The 18,082-nt window shown below is 41.0% G+C and overlaps 3 protein-coding genes across 3 annotated transcripts; all 3 read right to left on the reverse strand.

Annotated features, from left to right (window-relative positions):
- LOC109725379 lies at positions 2,357 to 3,331 on the reverse strand. Its single transcript, XM_020254540.1, has one exon. It carries the CDS (start codon positions 2,925 to 2,927, stop codon positions 2,517 to 2,519), a length of 411 nt encoding a protein of 136 aa, XP_020110129.1. The 5' UTR covers positions 2,928 to 3,331; the 3' UTR covers positions 2,357 to 2,516.
- LOC109706837 lies at positions 15,024 to 15,869 on the reverse strand. Its single transcript, XM_020227847.1, has 2 exons — positions 15,407 to 15,869; positions 15,024 to 15,316 (listed from the first exon to the last, which is right to left on the reverse strand). Exons 1-2 carry the CDS (start codon positions 15,709 to 15,711, stop codon positions 15,133 to 15,135), a joined length of 489 nt encoding a protein of 162 aa, XP_020083436.1. The 5' UTR covers positions 15,712 to 15,869; the 3' UTR covers positions 15,024 to 15,132.
- On the reverse strand, positions 15,713 to 16,820 carry LOC109727215. Its single transcript, XM_020257221.1, has 3 exons — positions 15,960 to 16,820; positions 15,794 to 15,873; positions 15,713 to 15,716 (listed from the first exon to the last, which is right to left on the reverse strand). Exons 1-3 carry the CDS (start codon positions 16,818 to 16,820, stop codon positions 15,713 to 15,715), a joined length of 945 nt encoding a protein of 314 aa, XP_020112810.1.

Genomic DNA, 18,082 nt, shown 5'->3' on the forward strand with positions numbered 1-18,082 from the left:
ATCCATCTCACATAAATCCGTATGAACCAACTGTAGAGGCTTTGTGGCTCTAACGGATTTTCCTTCTGGAAACGGATCTCTATGTTGCTTTCTGAAAATGCAACCTTCACAAATTTGGTTCGGATAATTTATGTATGGTTACCCCTTCGCCATATTTTTGTTAGCCAATTTTTCCAAAGATCGAAAATTTAAATGACCAAACCGTAAATGTCATAACCAAGATTCATCATACATAATTGTATTGAAACAGGGTAAATTATCATTATCAATTCTCAAAGGAAACATGTGAATTTTAGTCATTGGCACTCTAGCAATTAATCTATTATCTTTATCCTTCAATTCACAAATTCCCTTTTCAATATGCATAATATGACTCTTTTCTTGAAATTGGCCAATACTTAATAAATTACATTCTAATCTAGGCACATAATAAACATCAGATATTATAATATGATTACTATTACGTGCTCGAATTAAAATGTCACATTTTTCTTGAACAGTAATTTTTCTTTCATCTCCCAGTTTTGCCATTATATTTACTTTATCATCTAATTTCATAAACATCTCCCTTTTACCGCATATGTGGTTGCTACAGCCCGAATCTAAGTACCAAATATTATTTTTTAGTGTTTCAACAATATTGCAAACGTGAAGCAACAATATTGCAAACGAGGAGCATAGGTACATTATTTTCATCCTTAGATTTGAAACCTTCATCCTTATTTTCAACAAAATTTGCATTAATATTATTCTTCTCATCCGCTTGTTTTCTTCTACATTCAGATTGATAGTGCCCATATTTATTGCAATAATAACATTGAATTCGAGATTTGTCATACCTTTGCTAATTGTGGTAATTACCTCTCCCTCTTGTTCTTCTATTTGAATTTGAACCATCTGTGTCACCAACTGCTATTTCGTTTTGGCCTCGGCCTCTGCCATGGCCTCGACCGCGTCCACCACCACGATCGCGTCCTCTGCCACCTCTATTTCCTCCCTTAGTTCTGTTGCTGATTGTCAATTGGGTTTTGAGAACTTGTTCAACTGTGCGCTGTGTTCTCAGCTTCACACGTTGTTCGTAGGCTTGGAAAGATCCCAGCAAATCTTCTACTGTTAGATCATCTATGTCTTTGGCCGCCCCAATCGAAGAAAAGACATGATCATATTTTCCAGTTATCGATCTCATGATTTTTTCAACAATTAATTTGTCGAGCCAGTTTTCTACATTCATCCGTATTTGATTTGATATGGATACTACCCGACTAAAATAGTCATCGATTGATTCACCTTCATTCATCTGTAAAGATTCAAATTCACCTTTAAAAGTTTGGATTCGTACCTTTTTTACTTTATCTGTGCCTCGATAACTCCTCTCGAGCATGTCCCGGGCCTCTTTCGCTGTTTTGACATTCAATAATATCTCAAAAACAACTTCATCCACCGCCTGATACAGAATGAATAGTGCCTTTTTGTCATTCTTTCGGCAATCTTTGACCGACTCTAGAGCAAGTGGCAAAAGGCTTGGTGGTTGGTATCCGAGACCCAAGTTCGAATCCGAGTTGATTCACATTTCTAGCTAAGTTTATTTCTAAATGAAATAAACGAAGCGGGTAGCGTGCTACCTATCTCTAAAAAAAAAAAATTCTCAAAAAAAAAAAAGAGTAAAAAAGGGCAAAAACTCCACTGCCCTTAAAACGACATGTTACACTCAGTGCTCAGTATATCAATACTTGCCAACGAACATATACAGCTACTTGAGCTAAATGTTTGGTGTCGTTCCGTGGTAAGTACTATAGAACATTATAGATTACATGGAAGATGAATCAGAGGCCATCTAGATGGTTTCTCACCAATATTGGAACACCAGATGGAAAGCTTTCTATGAAAGATTCCTAAAAATCTAATAATTAGTTGTTATAACAAAATATCACCAGATCTGGAAGTACGAAATCATCAGTTCTCAAAGAAGAACTAAGTAAAGAAGTGCAAAGTATAATGTCTAAAGTTTTCAACAAGAGTACAAAACCTAGAAATCGCAGATAAAGAAAAAGTTAAGGAAGCCAATTCCTGAACTGAAAAGTTCGAGAATACCCAAAGACCACCGAACCAAGCCAACTCTCTTATCTGCTCAATCTGACCCTTGTTAGTTTAAGATTCCGCGCCTTTTACTGCAAGAAAAGAGTTAACAAAACCCTCATTCAAGGGCTCCTACCATTAGATGTAGTTCATGCCGCATGCGCGAAAGTAGCCTCCAGTAGGAAAGAATAAGATGTTACTACAATTACAACTCTGCGGCAATCTGCAGTCATAAACTAATCGGTTGGGACATTATCAACATGTACCAATGAGAGCGCAGTTAGAGAAGCAAAGCGTAAGTGACGAGTACAGTTAACTTTCATTATATGATGCGAAGATTAGGGGGAAAAAAAAACAGGATGCACATAAGCGTGCAAGCAGTGTATACAATAAAAGGTACAGATATTCAAAGAACACGGAGAAATTCGATCAATCGTCGATCAATCATCGTGGCGCTTGAGCTGGTCGAGGCGGTGGTGGAGCTGGTCGAGGCGGAGGACGAGGGAGGAGACGGAGAAGAGGAGCCAGTAGAGGAGGAGGGCGGCGGCGATGAGGAGGGCGTTGCGCTGGCTCTTCATGACGGACTTCTGGTGGCGGAGGTGGTCGGCGGGGGAGCAGCCGCCGTGGCCGTGGTCGCTGTCGCCGCAGGTGAGGCGCGTCTCGTACTTCCAGTAGATGTCCAACAGCAGGAAGAGGCAGAAGGGCACCACCGACAGCATCGGCTTCAGCGCCCGCCGCACCGCCCCCACCAGCCCCCGCCGCAGCCCATCCAGGCCCGGCAGCGTCAGCAGCACCAGCATGATCGCCTCCGCCCCCGCCACGTACCCCACCACCACCCACTCCAGCGCCATTGCACCTCAACCTCTCCACCAAACCCTACCAAATGTCCAAATCCTAACTCTCCCTCTCCTTCTCCTTCTTAGGCAGGGGAAGGTGGAGGACGAGGAGGAGAAGGGCTTTGATTAATTAATATAGAGAGTGGGAGGGTCGGTGGGGGTGTGGATGGGCGCCATGCGTTAGTTCGGGGCCTTTCGATTCGTCGGACGTGGTACGGATCTGAACCGAAATCGATCGGTACGTACGTTGTTTTCTATGCGGGGCATCAGATCTACCGTCGCGGTGTCCGCGGACGGTTGTGAGGTAACTATAATTCGGAGTCGTCCCGGAGTACCCGACCTTAATAAAGGCATAATAATTCGTTTGCGTTGGTCCTTTACTTCGTCAGCAAGAATAGAATGCGTCTGCGTTCGTAATCTTAGGGGATGTGGCTTTATTAGGCGGAATTTTAGGTGGTTTTAAGGGCCCACGGGCAAATGTATATTTCTTACTCTTATTTCAATTAAAAATTAAATACTATTTCTTATTTTTATTCTATTACTTTCGACATTTTGTACAACTGGACCATAAAAGGCCGTTAAGGCCTTGAACGAGTGCATAGTCATCTAATTTGTGGCCAGGCACGGCCCGCCCCCACATTCCGGTCTGGACTGGGCGTTACGGCCTACTAAATACTTGAAATCTGTCCTATCTACCTTCCGCGCAGAAAGATTCAAATAAGTTTTTTTAAAAAAAAACAAAACAAAATCATCGGACAAAAGAAGACGATGGGAACATTGCTTTATTTATCATTTTCCCACACGATCTCCGAACCCTCCGTATCATCATCACAAACACATCAACACCTTCGATCGAACATTATTTTCCACTCTCTACACACACACACACACACACACACACACACACACATATATATATATATATATATATATATATATATATATANCCATGATCAACTATCGATGTCGATGTCGATGGAGAGCGCGATGCCGACACGTTCTACGTCCTCGATCACGAAGCCGACGATCTTTTCTTCGTCGTAAGGCTTCTTGAACTCGGCTCTAATACCACTTGTTGGAAGCGTGATTTTCTCTGATACCACTTGTTGGTAGAGAGGAGTATAAAAACTAAATCTTTATTAAATATTCTTAGACTAAATTTCTATGGTGGATCATTTTTCACACATTTACAGCCGTCTATATATGACATAAATCAAAAACAATAACTGAACCAGATTTAAACTTATCTTTTATGTCTAACCAACAAAATATTACTACAAGAAAAAGCGGTGCTAGAGGCGGTTGTATAGAGGCGAGTGTAGGAACCGCCTCTAGAAAACATATTAGAGGCATTAGAAACCGCCTCTAAATCTAATGAAAAAAAAAAAAAAACCCTAAATTAAATCCAACCCTGTCGCGCCTCCCTGTTTTCCCCCTCATTTTCCCCCCTTTTTTTTCCAAGGAACACCTTCCTTTCCCTCTCCCCCGCCTCCCTCCTCAACTCCATCGCCGCCGACGCCTCTTCCTCCTCAACGCCTCCAGCTCCACCGCCGCCGCCTCCGTCCCCTCCCTCTCCTCCGCTTTCCTCAAATCTTTGAGCAACTCCTACGCTGCCGACGCCTCTTCCTCCTCAACTCCTCCTCCGCCCTCCACAACTCGGGCCCATTCTTTACGCCTCCAACTCCGCCGTTGTAACGACCCAGCCCACTAGCAACAATAACTCGTTGGGCCCAACAACCGGCCCAAAATGCTTAAGCCCAGTTATTATTACTAGTGTCTAAGTCTCTTATAAACCCAATAACAATCCCATTTCCATCCGATGTGGGATTATTGGGGTGTCACAGACTCCCCCTGTTAAGGCCCTGACGTCCTCGTCAGTCCAATCACACACACAACCCAAGATCACCAGGCGATGTGAGACTCATCTCACTAGCCCGTCATCCAGACCCTGGCTCAGCCGAGACTTGCCACACATGTCCAGCTGGTGAACCGGCTCTGATACCAAATGTAAACGACCCAGCCCACTAGCAACAATAACTCGTTGGACCCAACAACCGGCCCAAAATGCTTAAGCCCAGTTATTATTACTAGTGTCTAAGTCTCTTATAAACCCAATAACAATCCCATTTCCATCCGATGTGGGATTATTGGGGTGTCACAGACGCCGCCGCCTCCATCCCCTCCCTCTCCTCCGCCTCCCTCCTCAACTCCTACGCCACCGACCTCTCCTCCGCCTCCCTCCTCAACTCCTACGCCGCCGACGCTCGTCCACTGCCACGCTTCGACCTCTTCCGTCGTCTTCGAAGGTCTCTCTTTTTCCCCTATATATCCTACTTATTTAAGCTGTAGAAATAGCTAGGGATTAGATTCATCATTTGTGATTTATCATTTGTGATTAATTACTTGATCTGTATTTCGATTTCGATCTTCTATAGCGAGTAAATTGAGCTATTTTAAGGTTTCAATTTGAGAAATCGGTGGTTGATTAGTGGTTTAATTTGTTGTTGGATTCTTGAGCAGTTTGAATAATTGATCGAGATCCTAATACTTTGATTTTGTAAGTATTGAATTGCAATATCAGAATAATATAGGGAATATATATATAAGTGTACATTTTAGCTTGCTTAATTTTTGTCTCCGAACCACTTTTCTCACATCAAAATTGATCGAAGAGTTGGAAATAAATCAAAGAGCCTTTTTTGATCTGCTGTGGCAGCTACACGAAGACAAATCAACATTCCTAGCATCGATCCAATGCTTGACTTGGTGCAAATTAGGCCCATCAAATAATTGTATAAATGTATCCTAAGTATAGCAGATCAAATCAATGTACATTTACAATGTAATTCTTGTATATTATTAATTAACGACTAAGATTTTATCACTGAAATTTATATTGTTCATTGATGTTCACCAAGCCATTCACTTTTTACGTACACATGCAGTAGTAGAGAATAAAATAAATTTAAAATGCTTTAATCTCTGGTATCATCACTATACCAATACCATTATTCCTCTCTAGACTTATTAGTTCTTCATACATCCCCAAACACATCCAAATGTTATTGACAAGTTAGTTTGATATATATGATAAAGATTTATATAGTTTTAATTATGTTCATTTTATCCATCATATATGACTAGTTATAATTTTCTATTATAGTATACAAGAAGCAGCACCATCACCTTAGCCTAAAACAAAGATAACAATGGAGGAAAAATCTTTAAAAAATTACTCTCTCTTTCTATTTTCTAGACTTAATTAGAAACCTATATCTATTGAGGAAGGAACAAGTATACATTAGTTACCTCTCTTAATTAGATCTGAGGAAGGACTATGATCAAAGGGAAAGGCCAAGTGGACTCTTCCCCTGTCACGCCCCGGGGTCCCTTTTAAGTTTGGAAAAACAGCGGAAACAACTAAATTTTTTTTTTGAAGCACCTGACCCCAGAGTATGTCAAATCCGCTACAAATATAGGGAATCCACTGTTCACACGGACAGAGTCTCCCCTGTATTTGCACGGCGTCGCACAAGTACAATTACACAACCAGAGTACAACCAGAATACAACCACAACCATATGAACATACGACCACAACCGCACATACAGACGTCCATACATTCACCATTCACAACACGACTGTATCCATAATTTTGAACATAAATCCAGATCTATCATTTGAAACGTTTCCTACCCGGAAACAAGTTTGAAATACTAAGTTTCAGAAATCCATTGAAAGCTTCTTTTAAAACTGTTTCCCACACGGAAACTTTATCTTTTAAAACGCTACCACGAGGGGTAGAAAACCATCGAAAACTGTATCGAATATGAAAACCCTTTTCTTTTTAAAACAAGCGCTACCACGAGGGGTAGAAAACCATTTTACTTGAAAAGCCCATAAATCTCTTTTTATCACGAAAACCCAGCAGAAAACTGAATATTCAAGTACCGAATGAAACTGAACCGTAATGAAAGTTTACTATTTATTCAAGCAAGGGAAAAGAGATAACCAAACGGGACGGAGCTCTAACGCGCGCTAGACTCGCTCCTCACCTGCCGTCCCACTCGGACCTGCGACGTCACCTGTAATGGGGGCGGGGGGTGAGAACATGTAAACATGTCTCCCCTCCCAGTGGGTACCGCAAGCCGACGAGGGCGAGGGTACGCACCAGCAAAGGAGGCTAAACAACAGTAAAGGTAAACAACTACAGTAGCTACTATGATATAAGAACAGAAAGTACAAGTAAGGAACTGATGTACAAGTAATGAACTACTGCTACTGTATGTATGCATCAACTGGTGGATAGTCCAAGGATACCCAATCTAAACCTGCCTTGTTGGTCCGGAGACCTCAGGCTAATGCCACAATCACTCAACCTGCATATACCCAGTCGTAACCTCTGAGCTCACGGGTGGGCAAACCCAACCACTTTTCCGGAAAAGAACACCCCCTGCGGTGGATCAGACCGCTGGTGTTCGTGAAATGCGAACGAGTGGTGACGATCGATGCTGATATGCTCAATAGCCAACCGTCGGCAACCAGCCGACAATCACTGCCCCTCTGGGCAAACCGACCGTATAGGTCATCAAGTACAACGTGAACCGACCGAGATAGGTCAATGTACGTAAAGTAACGAACGACCAAACAGGTCACCGATGCAACAGGAGAACCGACCAATCAGGTCACATGTATAGTATATACTAATGCCATCTACTCTACCCCTACACAGAATACTACGCATAGGACAACCGGGCAGAGTAAATAAAGACAGTATGGTGCAAGGCTCAATATGTAACGAGTAAACAATATGAATAGACGATGTAAAAGATAGGGTAAAGGAAGACATCACCGAGCGTGCACCACTGTACCGACTTCGGATCGAAGTACCCACCTGTATAAAGCTGAAACGGTCTCGCGAAGGCGGAGACGAAGCGACCGGACCTACGAAGGGTCCACCGGGTTAGAGTCTAACCCACAAACACAATAACACGACCATTCTCACACAAATCCCAAAATCATAACCCCTCGGAAATCGGTTTCTCAAACGCAACTACCGAACCAGCCGGAAATCCCGGAAACCGTACCGAAACTCCACCGTCGCTCACCCGTCGTTTCCGAACCCTCGAGAAGACGCGGGTGACCAGCCAACAAGGCTCAGCGACGCTACAATCAACCACGAGGCACCGTCGGATGAATTCCGAGTCGAACGCGCGTTCTATCGGCGGATTTCGCCGAAAAACGCTCCGGAAATGACCGATAGATTTCCGCAAAGGCTTGGGGCCTTGGACGATCAGTCCAGAGGTTATCTTAAGCCTTAACCTGCTGCCAACAGCAGCCACGACGAAGCGAAACGCAAAAGGATCCCTAATGGCCCATGAAATCACATTATTTTATGTGATTTCATGGCTCTAACGGGTCGTACCAGCAAACCAGGGATCTATGGAGGTTGCCATCGCACTTGCTGCAAGGTTTCAGCATGCCTGAGGCCGTGCTCACCTTTCGGAGCACTGCCGGCAGCAACCACGCGCGCACGAGCGACGCGAACCTCAGCGAAACAGTGCGCACAGCGCGAAGATCGCACATTACTCACTAACCAGGGCACCGTTAACCTAAATGGAGGTGAGCATCGTGTTCAGCACGAGCCCACGATCACCGTGCTCACCTCCCGAGGTGCCAGGGAGTCATCGGATCACCGAAAAAGTGACCGGAACGCAAAACAGCAGTGCTGGAACCAAAGTAAACTACTCACCGGAGCTGTGGGAGCTAGGGATGGCCGCCGGCGATCGGGCGGCGGGCGCTCCGGCCGGTGATGGGAGCAGAAGGTCGGGGAGGTCCGGGGGAGGTGCTGGCCGGCGGCGGGCAGCAGCCGGTGGCGCGGCGGCGGAGATCGGGCCCGCACACTTCCTCTCGGGTTGGAGCTTGCCGGCGGCGAGGCGGCGACCGGGGGAGGTCGGGGCGGCGATGATCCGGTGCCTGAGACCAAGGGGGAGGTGGTGCTCACCTCAGAGGGCAACGGCAGCGCTCGGGAGTGGCGCGGCTCCAAGGTCGGCCCGCACAGGACCCGAGCGGCGGCGGGAGACCTTGGCGGCGGCCGGCGGGGCGCGGGGACGGCCGGGGACGCGCGCGCCGGGTTGCTGGAGGTCGCCGGGGTCGACAGGGGGGCTTGGCCGCAGGGGAAGTGCGGTCCCAAGGCCCGCAACCTGAGCTCGGCCTGGCTCGGGTCTGGGCTGACCAGGGCTGGCCGCAGCTTCCTCCGGCGGCTCCGGCGACGTCGGGGGATGGCCGGAGCTAGGGGAGAGGCACGCCTGAGGTGGGAGGAGGCCGGGGCTCACTTCCAGAGGCGGTGGAGACCCTCCCACATGCCCTCGGTCTAGATGGATGAGGGAGGTGGCCGAGGAGAGGAGGAAAGCTGGCTGCAGGCGGTTTCCGGCGGCCGGGGCTGCTCGGCGGCGGCCGGAACGCGAGCACGGGCAGGGCAGGGAGGTGCTGGGATGGCAGGGGCGGCTGGGGTTAGCTGGGGGGTTCTAGGGTTAGGGTTAGCTCAAGAAACCCTAGGACAACCTATATATAGGTGCGGAAAACTCGCGGAAAACCCCCTCGAAAGGAATCTAATTAATCCCAGCTCTCAACCAGCAGTCGCATAACGCACGATAGTCCCTCTAAGTTCGAAAACTCGCAATTCGACGCATAAAATATAGGGCCTTTTCGCGAATAATCCGATTACTCAAATCAGCCCCTTCGCGGACTTTTCGCGATTCCCGAAGATCCGTCCGTCGGATTTCCGATCGGATCGCACCAGCGCGATCAGTACGACAGAGGCATCGAACCTAGCATCTCGTTTCGCCCGAAAAGATTCCCGATTTGCGACAAAACCATCCCTCCTAGGTTCCACCAAAAGCCACATATAGACAACTATATGCAAAAACCATTAAACCCCTTTTTCTCGAAATCCGTGCATCCAAATCCAATTCCGTCAGTGCCATTGGGTCCAGGATAGTTGAGCGGTTGAAAACGAGCTATTGGAATGCTATATTCGGAGTCCGATACGTGTCGAAAGTCCCCTTTACTCCGCGGCCTCTCCGGAAAATCGGAATTACTATTCACTTAAGTCAGACTTCCGGGTCGCGTAACTTCTCCGTTTTAACTCGTTTTCTCCTGAAATTTGACGAGTACACTTATAATTATATTACACACAAGAACATCGTCAAACAAAAGGGTTTAATCAATAAATCAAAAATCTCAGTTATTACATCCCCCTTTGAAACTCTCTCAACGGCTAGCAGGGGGGCTCATCAGTTTCTTCCAAGATCCAAGAAGCTGCAGTAAGAAGAAACAAAAAGGTTTCTCAGATTTAATTGATTTCCTTGTAGTGCATGAGCACTAAATCAAAAGAAGAGAAGGTTGCATGAGCACTAAACCTCAATATGAGCACTAAACATATTGAGGTTTTTAAATTTGCACTTATTGCTTTTTTTAAAATTTTATATTTGTACATTTAGAATAGAGTTTTAACACTAATCTTTTTATTTTATGAATAGTCAATCATTTCACTCAGATTCTTCTCTCTTTTTTCTTTTAATTTGTGAAACTGGTTCGTTTTCTTACCAAAATTTATCATCCCAATATTGATAAGGCAAGTACTAAGATTATCTTAGGTTATCTTTTGCTGTCTATTAACATCTTCGAGGATTTGTAAATTTAATACAACAACTTCATTTATGCAGCTTGGAAGGATATGCCTTGACATTTTAAAGGACAAATGGAGTCCTGCCCTCCAGATAAGGACAGTTCTATTAAGGTAGCATGATCGTTGCTTTGTAGTGATGTGCCTTTATATTTATTGTTGAGATTGGAATATTGTTGAGATTCATTCAAGTGCTAATATTGTTGATTTACTTTGGAATTATGCTTTATAATTCTTCAGATGAAAATAAAACTTAGATATTTTTATTGGCTTTCAAATTGGTGTCTCTTGCTCTATTTATTAATTTTACAGTGGGACTCATAGTTTGACTTTTTTCTCTTTCAGATTTTGTACTCGAAAGAAGTGAAAGCACACCTTTTGCAGGTAAAATATGGAATATTTGTAAATCTTACGGTTTAAGTCATTTGTTTCAGTTTTTCTCCACATTGAAGCTTTTTTTTTTGACTTATTTGCTAATTGTTGATTTGGTTTAACTTGTTGACTAATTTGCTAATTGAATTTTTGGTTTAACTTGTTGACTAATTTGCTAATTGAATTTTTGGTTTAACTTGTTGAATAATTTGCTAATTGAAATTTATATTACTTAATACTGTTTAGGTTGCAGGTGGCAATAATTCGAATGACTCATCTCCAAACAATTATTTTTCGAATGCAAGTCACGAGCTTGGAGGGAACGAGATTATGTATAGATGTTGGATTAGATTATGTATTTTGGTTTACATTCAAGCTTGGAGGGAACGAGATTATGTATAGATGTTGGATAAGATTATGTATTTTGGTTTACATATTATGTTGAATTATAAAGTTTTTAATAATGCTAAAGAATTGTGTTTCTTCTTGTTAAGAATTGTGTTGTTTTTTGTATTGCTAATATATCATTTTTAATAAATTTTTAATTTTTTGCTCATAAATGAAAGCTAAATTAATTATTTTAATATAATTATTATGATATTTTTTATGTAGAGGCGGTTTAAACCGTCTCTATGTAATAACATGCCTCTTACCCGTAGAGGCGGTTTAAACCGCCTCTACAAAATAATATTTGTAGAGGCGGTTTAAACCGTCTTTAAATTATTATTTAATAAATAAAAAATATAAAATAAAATAAAATAAATAAATTCGTAGGGGTGGTCTAAACCGCCTCTATTGGACTGTCTCTAAGCTCCCTCGGCGGTCGCTCAAACCGCCTTTACATTGTAGAGGCGCTGTTTACGCCGGCGGTCTAGAGGCGGTTGCGGAAACCGCCTCTACGAATCATAGAGGCGGTTTAAACCGCCTCTACAACAGCTAAAAACCGCCTCTATGACCGTCTTTTCTTATAGTAAACTTGACAGAAATAAATCTAAACTAATCAAAAATATTGGGTTACTTATCAACATAAATGGTATGCGCGTCTCTTAAAGAGCTCGATGGATATATACGGCAACGCTATAGATATATATATAGTTATATACACACTGTGTGAAAGGAGGAGAATTATTGGCCTTCGTCTTCATTAATTGTATAAATTAATTTCGTACAACTTGATCGTAAATAATACAAACTAGTGTAGAGACCCGCGCGATGCAGCGGGTAGATAATAGAAACAAAATATAAAAAGTTTAATAAAATTTATATTTAAAGCTTATTGATATATAGAAAGCTATACCATATTAAACACAACAAATTTGTATGACTAAATTCAACTCTTAAAAAAATAAAATTATAGCTAAAACCCAATATAATATTAATATGGTGCATGTAATTAAATGTTGCACCTTACATGTAATTAGAGGAGTGAGAAGGTGAAGGGTTGGATGATGAGAATGAAAGATAACATGCCACGTGGCAAAAAGTATTCTGACTTCATATAGATTTATAGATTTATAGATTTATAGATGATCACGGCCCAATTAACACCTTGAAGAAATTTATTTTATTATTCTGATTAATTAATGATACACACGTTAATTTGTCTTTGTCTCTCTTGTGTGTGTTCTCACTCTATCATGTCCCATGTCGGTTTTTTTACCCAACTAGTCTCCTCCAAAATTTGTATTCTAAAAATAGGCCTATGAAACTTTTATTTGCAAAAATAGGCTCCAAACTGCCACGTGGGCAGTGAGTTGACGGGGGAAGTTAAAAGCTGTGAACTATTTACCACTTTCAAATGAATGCGATAAATGGTTCACCGCTTTCGTAAGGATTTAAAAATCCTATGAAGGCGGTGAACCATTCACCGCCTTCATGGTATTCCCTAGCCTTAGCGATATTGAGAAACCACTTAGAAGCAGTGAATCATTTACAGCTTTTAAAAGTGGCGAATGGTTCACCGATTTTAAAAGCGTGAACCATTCACCGCCTTTATATGTGGTAAATGGTTCACCACATTCAAGCTATACTACAGCAATGCAGCAGCAACTTTGCATTTTTCCCACATTATACAAAATAGCAATGTTTTCAAGTATTTCAATTACAGCAATAAATAGATAAAAGGGGCAATTGCCTATATACCCCTGAAAAGTTCCCGATTTTCTTATTTACCCCTCTTAGAAGGCTAATATTGAAAATACCCTTCTTATGTTCCAAGTTCTTTCTAATTTACCCCTGCAGTTAAATTCCGTCAGTGAGGTGCTAACAGTTGCCGTTATCCCTGCAAAATTACCATTTTGCCCATTCCAATNATATATATATATATATATATATATATGGGGCAATTTCCTATATACCGTTGAAAAGTTTTCGGTTTTCTTATTTACCCCGCTTAGAAGGCTAATATTGAAAATACCCTTCTTATGTTCCAAGTTCTTTCTAATTTACCCCTGCAGTTAAATTCCGTCAGTGAGGTGGTAACAGTTGCCGTTATCCCTGCAAAATTACCATTTTGCCCATTCCAATATACCCTCGTACCATAACTTACTTTTCTTATATGCCCTCCATGTAGCTAATACTTTTCTTATTTGCCCTTAAAATATCAAATTCGTTTCCTATTTGCCCTCCAACGGTCATTTCAACGGTAACCTTCTTTTCAAACATTATAAAAGCACATCCATGGCTCAAAAACAAGTTAAGCTTACTTCTCCATCTATTAGCTTTTTTTTTTCTCTTATTTGCCTCACTTCTAGCCATAATGAGCCATCTAAGTGAGAGATCTGCATCAACTCCTGACGCACAAATTCCTGTGTGCGACTGCGGAAGATCTTGTAGAATATGGGTATCGAAGCAGCCAACAAGCCAAGGACGTCGATTCTACCGTTGCCCAAATTGGGGGGTAAGATAAGCTATTGTATATTCTAACTGTATGGTTGCAGTTTTAGAAAGCACATTATTTTTTTTTTTTTATCTTACGAGTAATATATAAGAAATTTTTTTTTTCTCTTTGTAGGTTGAAGGAGTTGGACATTGCAATTATTTTTTATGGACTGACGATGTGCAACACAGTACTTTAGATCTAAAATATCAGCTAAAAGCAATTGGAGAAGCCACTGAGCAAAAAATTCAAAGAATGGAAGTGAAAGTTCTATTTTGGCTTAAATTACTTTTCTGTATTGTAATCCTTGATATACTGATAAGGGGAGTATTTTAGATATGATGGATGGACTATATAATACAGAATGTGATGGAGTATTATATAATTTTCATGTAATTGGGTTGGTTTACAGGATGCAATTACAACACTGTATCTCTGTTAAAGAAGTATTTATATAGGATGTCTTATTTAAGCTCTATATATATTTGCAATTGGGGCAATTGCCTATATACCCCTGAAAAGTAATTGCAATTGGGGCAATTTGCAATTACTTGGATTACATCATAGCAGAGACAATTGCTCATATACCAACAATTCCATCATCATCCAAAAATAAAAGTCATCATGAATAACAATTGTATCATGAATAACAATAATATCATTCAAGCTCCAAAAAATAAGTCACCACATCCAGTAAATAACAGGGTCATCATCAGTCAAAAAATTACAGGCCATCATCATCATCCAAAAAATTACAGGTCATCATCATCATCCAAAAAATTACAGGCCATCATCATCCAAAAAATTACAGGCCATAATCATCCATCATCATCCAAAAAATAATAGGATCATCATCATCTAAAAAATAACAGAGCATTCATCCAAAAGATAACAGAGCATTCTTAACATGAACTGACTCTCAACCTAGCAATCTATTTGCATCAATGCTAGAAATGGTTGAACCCTGTTGAGAATGTAGCAATCTATCATGAAATACTCCCTGCTGTTGTGATGTTTCTGCTGCAACTTGAGAATCTAACTCCCGCTGCTGCGATCCGCTAATTTTCCTTCTTTTCTTCCTAAAAATGAAGTTTAAAGTCAGTAAACTTAGCACTTAAGACTAAGATGCTGTATTACCTTGAAAATATTGTAATAGCTTGATGAAAATAGATTACCTTGAAGATGCAGTATTGCCCCTTTGCTGCGGTACTGACCCTTCTGCTACATCTTGAGCTAGCTCTTGCTGCTGCGATCCACTATTTCTCTTCCTTTTCTTACTGAAATCAAAGTTTAAAATCACTAATTATATAAAACAAGAGTATAAGAAAAATGAAAGAGAAGATAATAGCTTGATGAAAAGATGTAGCATCATAAAATAACCCTTTTTGCTGCTGTGATATTGCTGCTGCCGCATGTTCAGAATCGTGCTCTTGTTGTTGCGATCCACTAGTTTTTCTTCTTATTTTGCTGAAAAGAAGTTCACGATTACTATATCTAGATATTGAAACTACTGAAAAATATGAAAGATAATATAGTAAGTTGAAAGAAATAAATTACCTTTTAGATTGTATGCTAGAACCTTCTACTGGAACAGTATTCTTACAAGTTCTTGCATGATGGCCAAAACCACCACATCTAGCACATTTGTGTTTTCTCTTAATCATCTCTCCCGCTCCCCTTATTCTCTTTTTTCGTGGCCTGCCAGCAGGTCTTGCTAATATAGGTGGCAACACACTAAAACCTATATCACTCTTTTTCCATTCCTCTTGGGCAGGCAATGGCTTAATATTTAATGAATAGGCATCTCGATACCTCTCCACAGTGAAGTATGATGATGCATAATCTTCAGCATTGAGTTTCATCTTAGCTATAAAAGCAATTGCATGTACACAGGGCAATCCAGAGACTTGCCATCTTCTACATGTGCATGTCCTCTCATCCAACCTTACATCACATCTAGCATTAGGCCCTTCTATCTCCGCTTGCTCATCACTACACCTCAACACTTTATAAATTCCAAGATCCTAGCATTAACACAATACAAGTTTGTAAGTTTGCTTGTTTAGAAATAATTTATAGTAAGAAACAACAAGCAAATTTTTATATTTACCTTGGTCAAATTGTTGATATGCTTAGTTGCTCCCGGTACAAGCTTTGTTGACCATTTTGCTGCATCTCTTCTTCTTTTGTTCATCATAATCATTATTTTCTGCCTTATGGCATCCATCATATCTATCACCGGTCTATTCCTTTCTTTACTGATCCAAGAATTAAAAGTCTCAGAGATATTATTGGTTTCTTGTTCGCACTTAGCATCTATTCCAAATAAAGAGCGGCTCCATACATGACCATGATTTTCTCTTAAGTAATCAACCACTCTACTATCTGCCATCTGCACCCTTTCCATATGGTATTGAAATGCTGAACTTGTATATGCCCTAGCTGCTCCCCATAGATGTTTCTTCAAAATATCTCCTCGAAATCGTTTCTTGAAGTTACTATATAAGTGACGCATGCATTCACGATGTTCAGCAGTAGGATAGACAGCTAGAAGGGCCTTATCTAAGCCTTTTTGCCTATCACTGGATAGAACCAAACCATTAGGACAACCTATAGCTTCCTTGAGAGCTACCAAGAACCATTCCCAACTTTCTGCATTTTCTGACTCAACCACACCATATGCAACTGGAAACATTGAGTTGTTTCCATCCAATGCAATTGCAGAAACAATAATCCCTTTGAATTTACCCTTAAGATGAGCTCCATCTAAACCGACATATGGCCGACACCCTCTTAAAAAACCTTGAATACTAGCCCCAAAAGCAATAAACATTCGCTGAAAATGTTGTTTACCCTCCAACTCTATCAATTTAATCTGTGTATGACTTCCTACATTTCTTCTTTTAATCTCATCACAAAAATCAAAAACTCTTAAGAATGATAGATCCCACTTTCCATGTAATTGGGTCATTGCGAGCTCCTTACCCTTCCACACCCTCAAATAGGGCAACTCCAACCTTCCATACTGCTCTTTAAGTCTTCTAGATAAATCACTCACAGGTATATCACCTTCATTTTTTAGCCAATTAATGATTCTTTCTGCAATCCATCCTTTTGTAGCATTCTTGTTTCCACATCTATTGACAACTTCACATGTATGCTCTGATTGGAGAGTTTTGATCTGTCGACACAATAGATTGAAAGAAATAATTAGAGTAAAGTAAAATTAGACATAGTAGCAAATACAATTTACTTATTTACCTGAAAGGTAGCTTCTCCTCGAATCCTTGCTGCGTGTATTCTCCACCCACAACCTTCTGTCGTACATCTTGCAGTCACTCTAGATTGATCACTTTTAATAATCTTGAATTGGAATTGATTTTGGACAGCGAATTGATGAAGAGCACTTCTAAATGAATTGACATCAGGATACTTCACACCATAGTCCACAATTGGATTCTCATTGTCATAAACTAACTCATCCTCATCTGAGTCAGTTTCAGTGGAACTAAAGCCTAAATTCTGTTCAAAATTTTCAGTAGATGATTTATCTGATTCATCTACTCCCTCTACTCCCTCAGCTACACCTTCATATCCAACACCTTCATCTACAGCATCATAATCAGCCTCTAGATGAGTTCCACCTTCATCTTCAACACCATATGCTTCCTTGAGAGCAACACCTTCATCTCCAACAGCATTTTCTATACCATTATAATCAGCATCTTCATCTCCAACATTATCTTCTTCCGCAGCTACATTCTCATTTCTAACATCATCTTCTTCCTCAGCTACATTCTCAATTCTAACATCATCTTCAACCTCAATTTCACCCTCAACTACATCCTCAACTACATCCTGAACATTGAAATTAAAAGGAATGCCATCGGAACTAATAGTAACAAATATTTCTATCTCTGTACCATCTGTGAATTGCTCTAACATATCAAGAAAATCACTTTCATCTTTAATATCAATAAACTTTTGAGCTTTTCCTTTGGTCTTCTTTGATTTATAAGCCACTCGCACATATTCTGTTTCTCCCCAATCCCACATTTTTTTGATATCTTCAAAAAACTCTTTTAAAGTATATGTATCACTAAGCACTGTGTAGCAAGTTTGCATTCCATACACATATTTTCTGCCTAACTTTGTCTTTACTGGTTTAAACACTCCCCCATACATAACTTTCAATCTATAATCTGGTGCCATGCTGAAATTGCAAATCAACAT

This window comes from Ananas comosus, linkage group 2 (assembly GCF_001540865.1).
Source record: "Ananas comosus cultivar F153 linkage group 2, ASM154086v1, whole genome shotgun sequence".
Lineage (NCBI taxonomy): Eukaryota > Viridiplantae > Streptophyta > Magnoliopsida > Poales > Bromeliaceae > Ananas > Ananas comosus.

Coding starts and splice junctions, on each gene's coding strand:
- LOC109706837 (XM_020227847.1), bottom strand. CDS start 15,711: ATGAAACTCAATGCTGAAGATTATGCATCATCATACTTCACTGTGGAG. Junction 15,317..15,406: donor TCTAGCATACAATCTAAAAG/GTAATTTATTTC, acceptor ACTTCTTTTCAG/CAAAATAAGAAGAAAAACTA.
- LOC109727215 (XM_020257221.1), bottom strand. CDS start 16,820: ATGACCCAATTACATGGAAAGTGGGATCTATCATTCTTAAGAGTTTTT. Junction 15,874..15,959: donor ATATCAACAATTTGACCAAG/GTAAATATAAAA, acceptor TGTTAATGCTAG/GATCTTGGAATTTATAAAGT.
- LOC109725379 (XM_020254540.1), bottom strand. CDS start 2,927: ATGGCGCTGGAGTGGGTGGTGGTGGGGTACGTGGCGGGGGCGGAGGCG.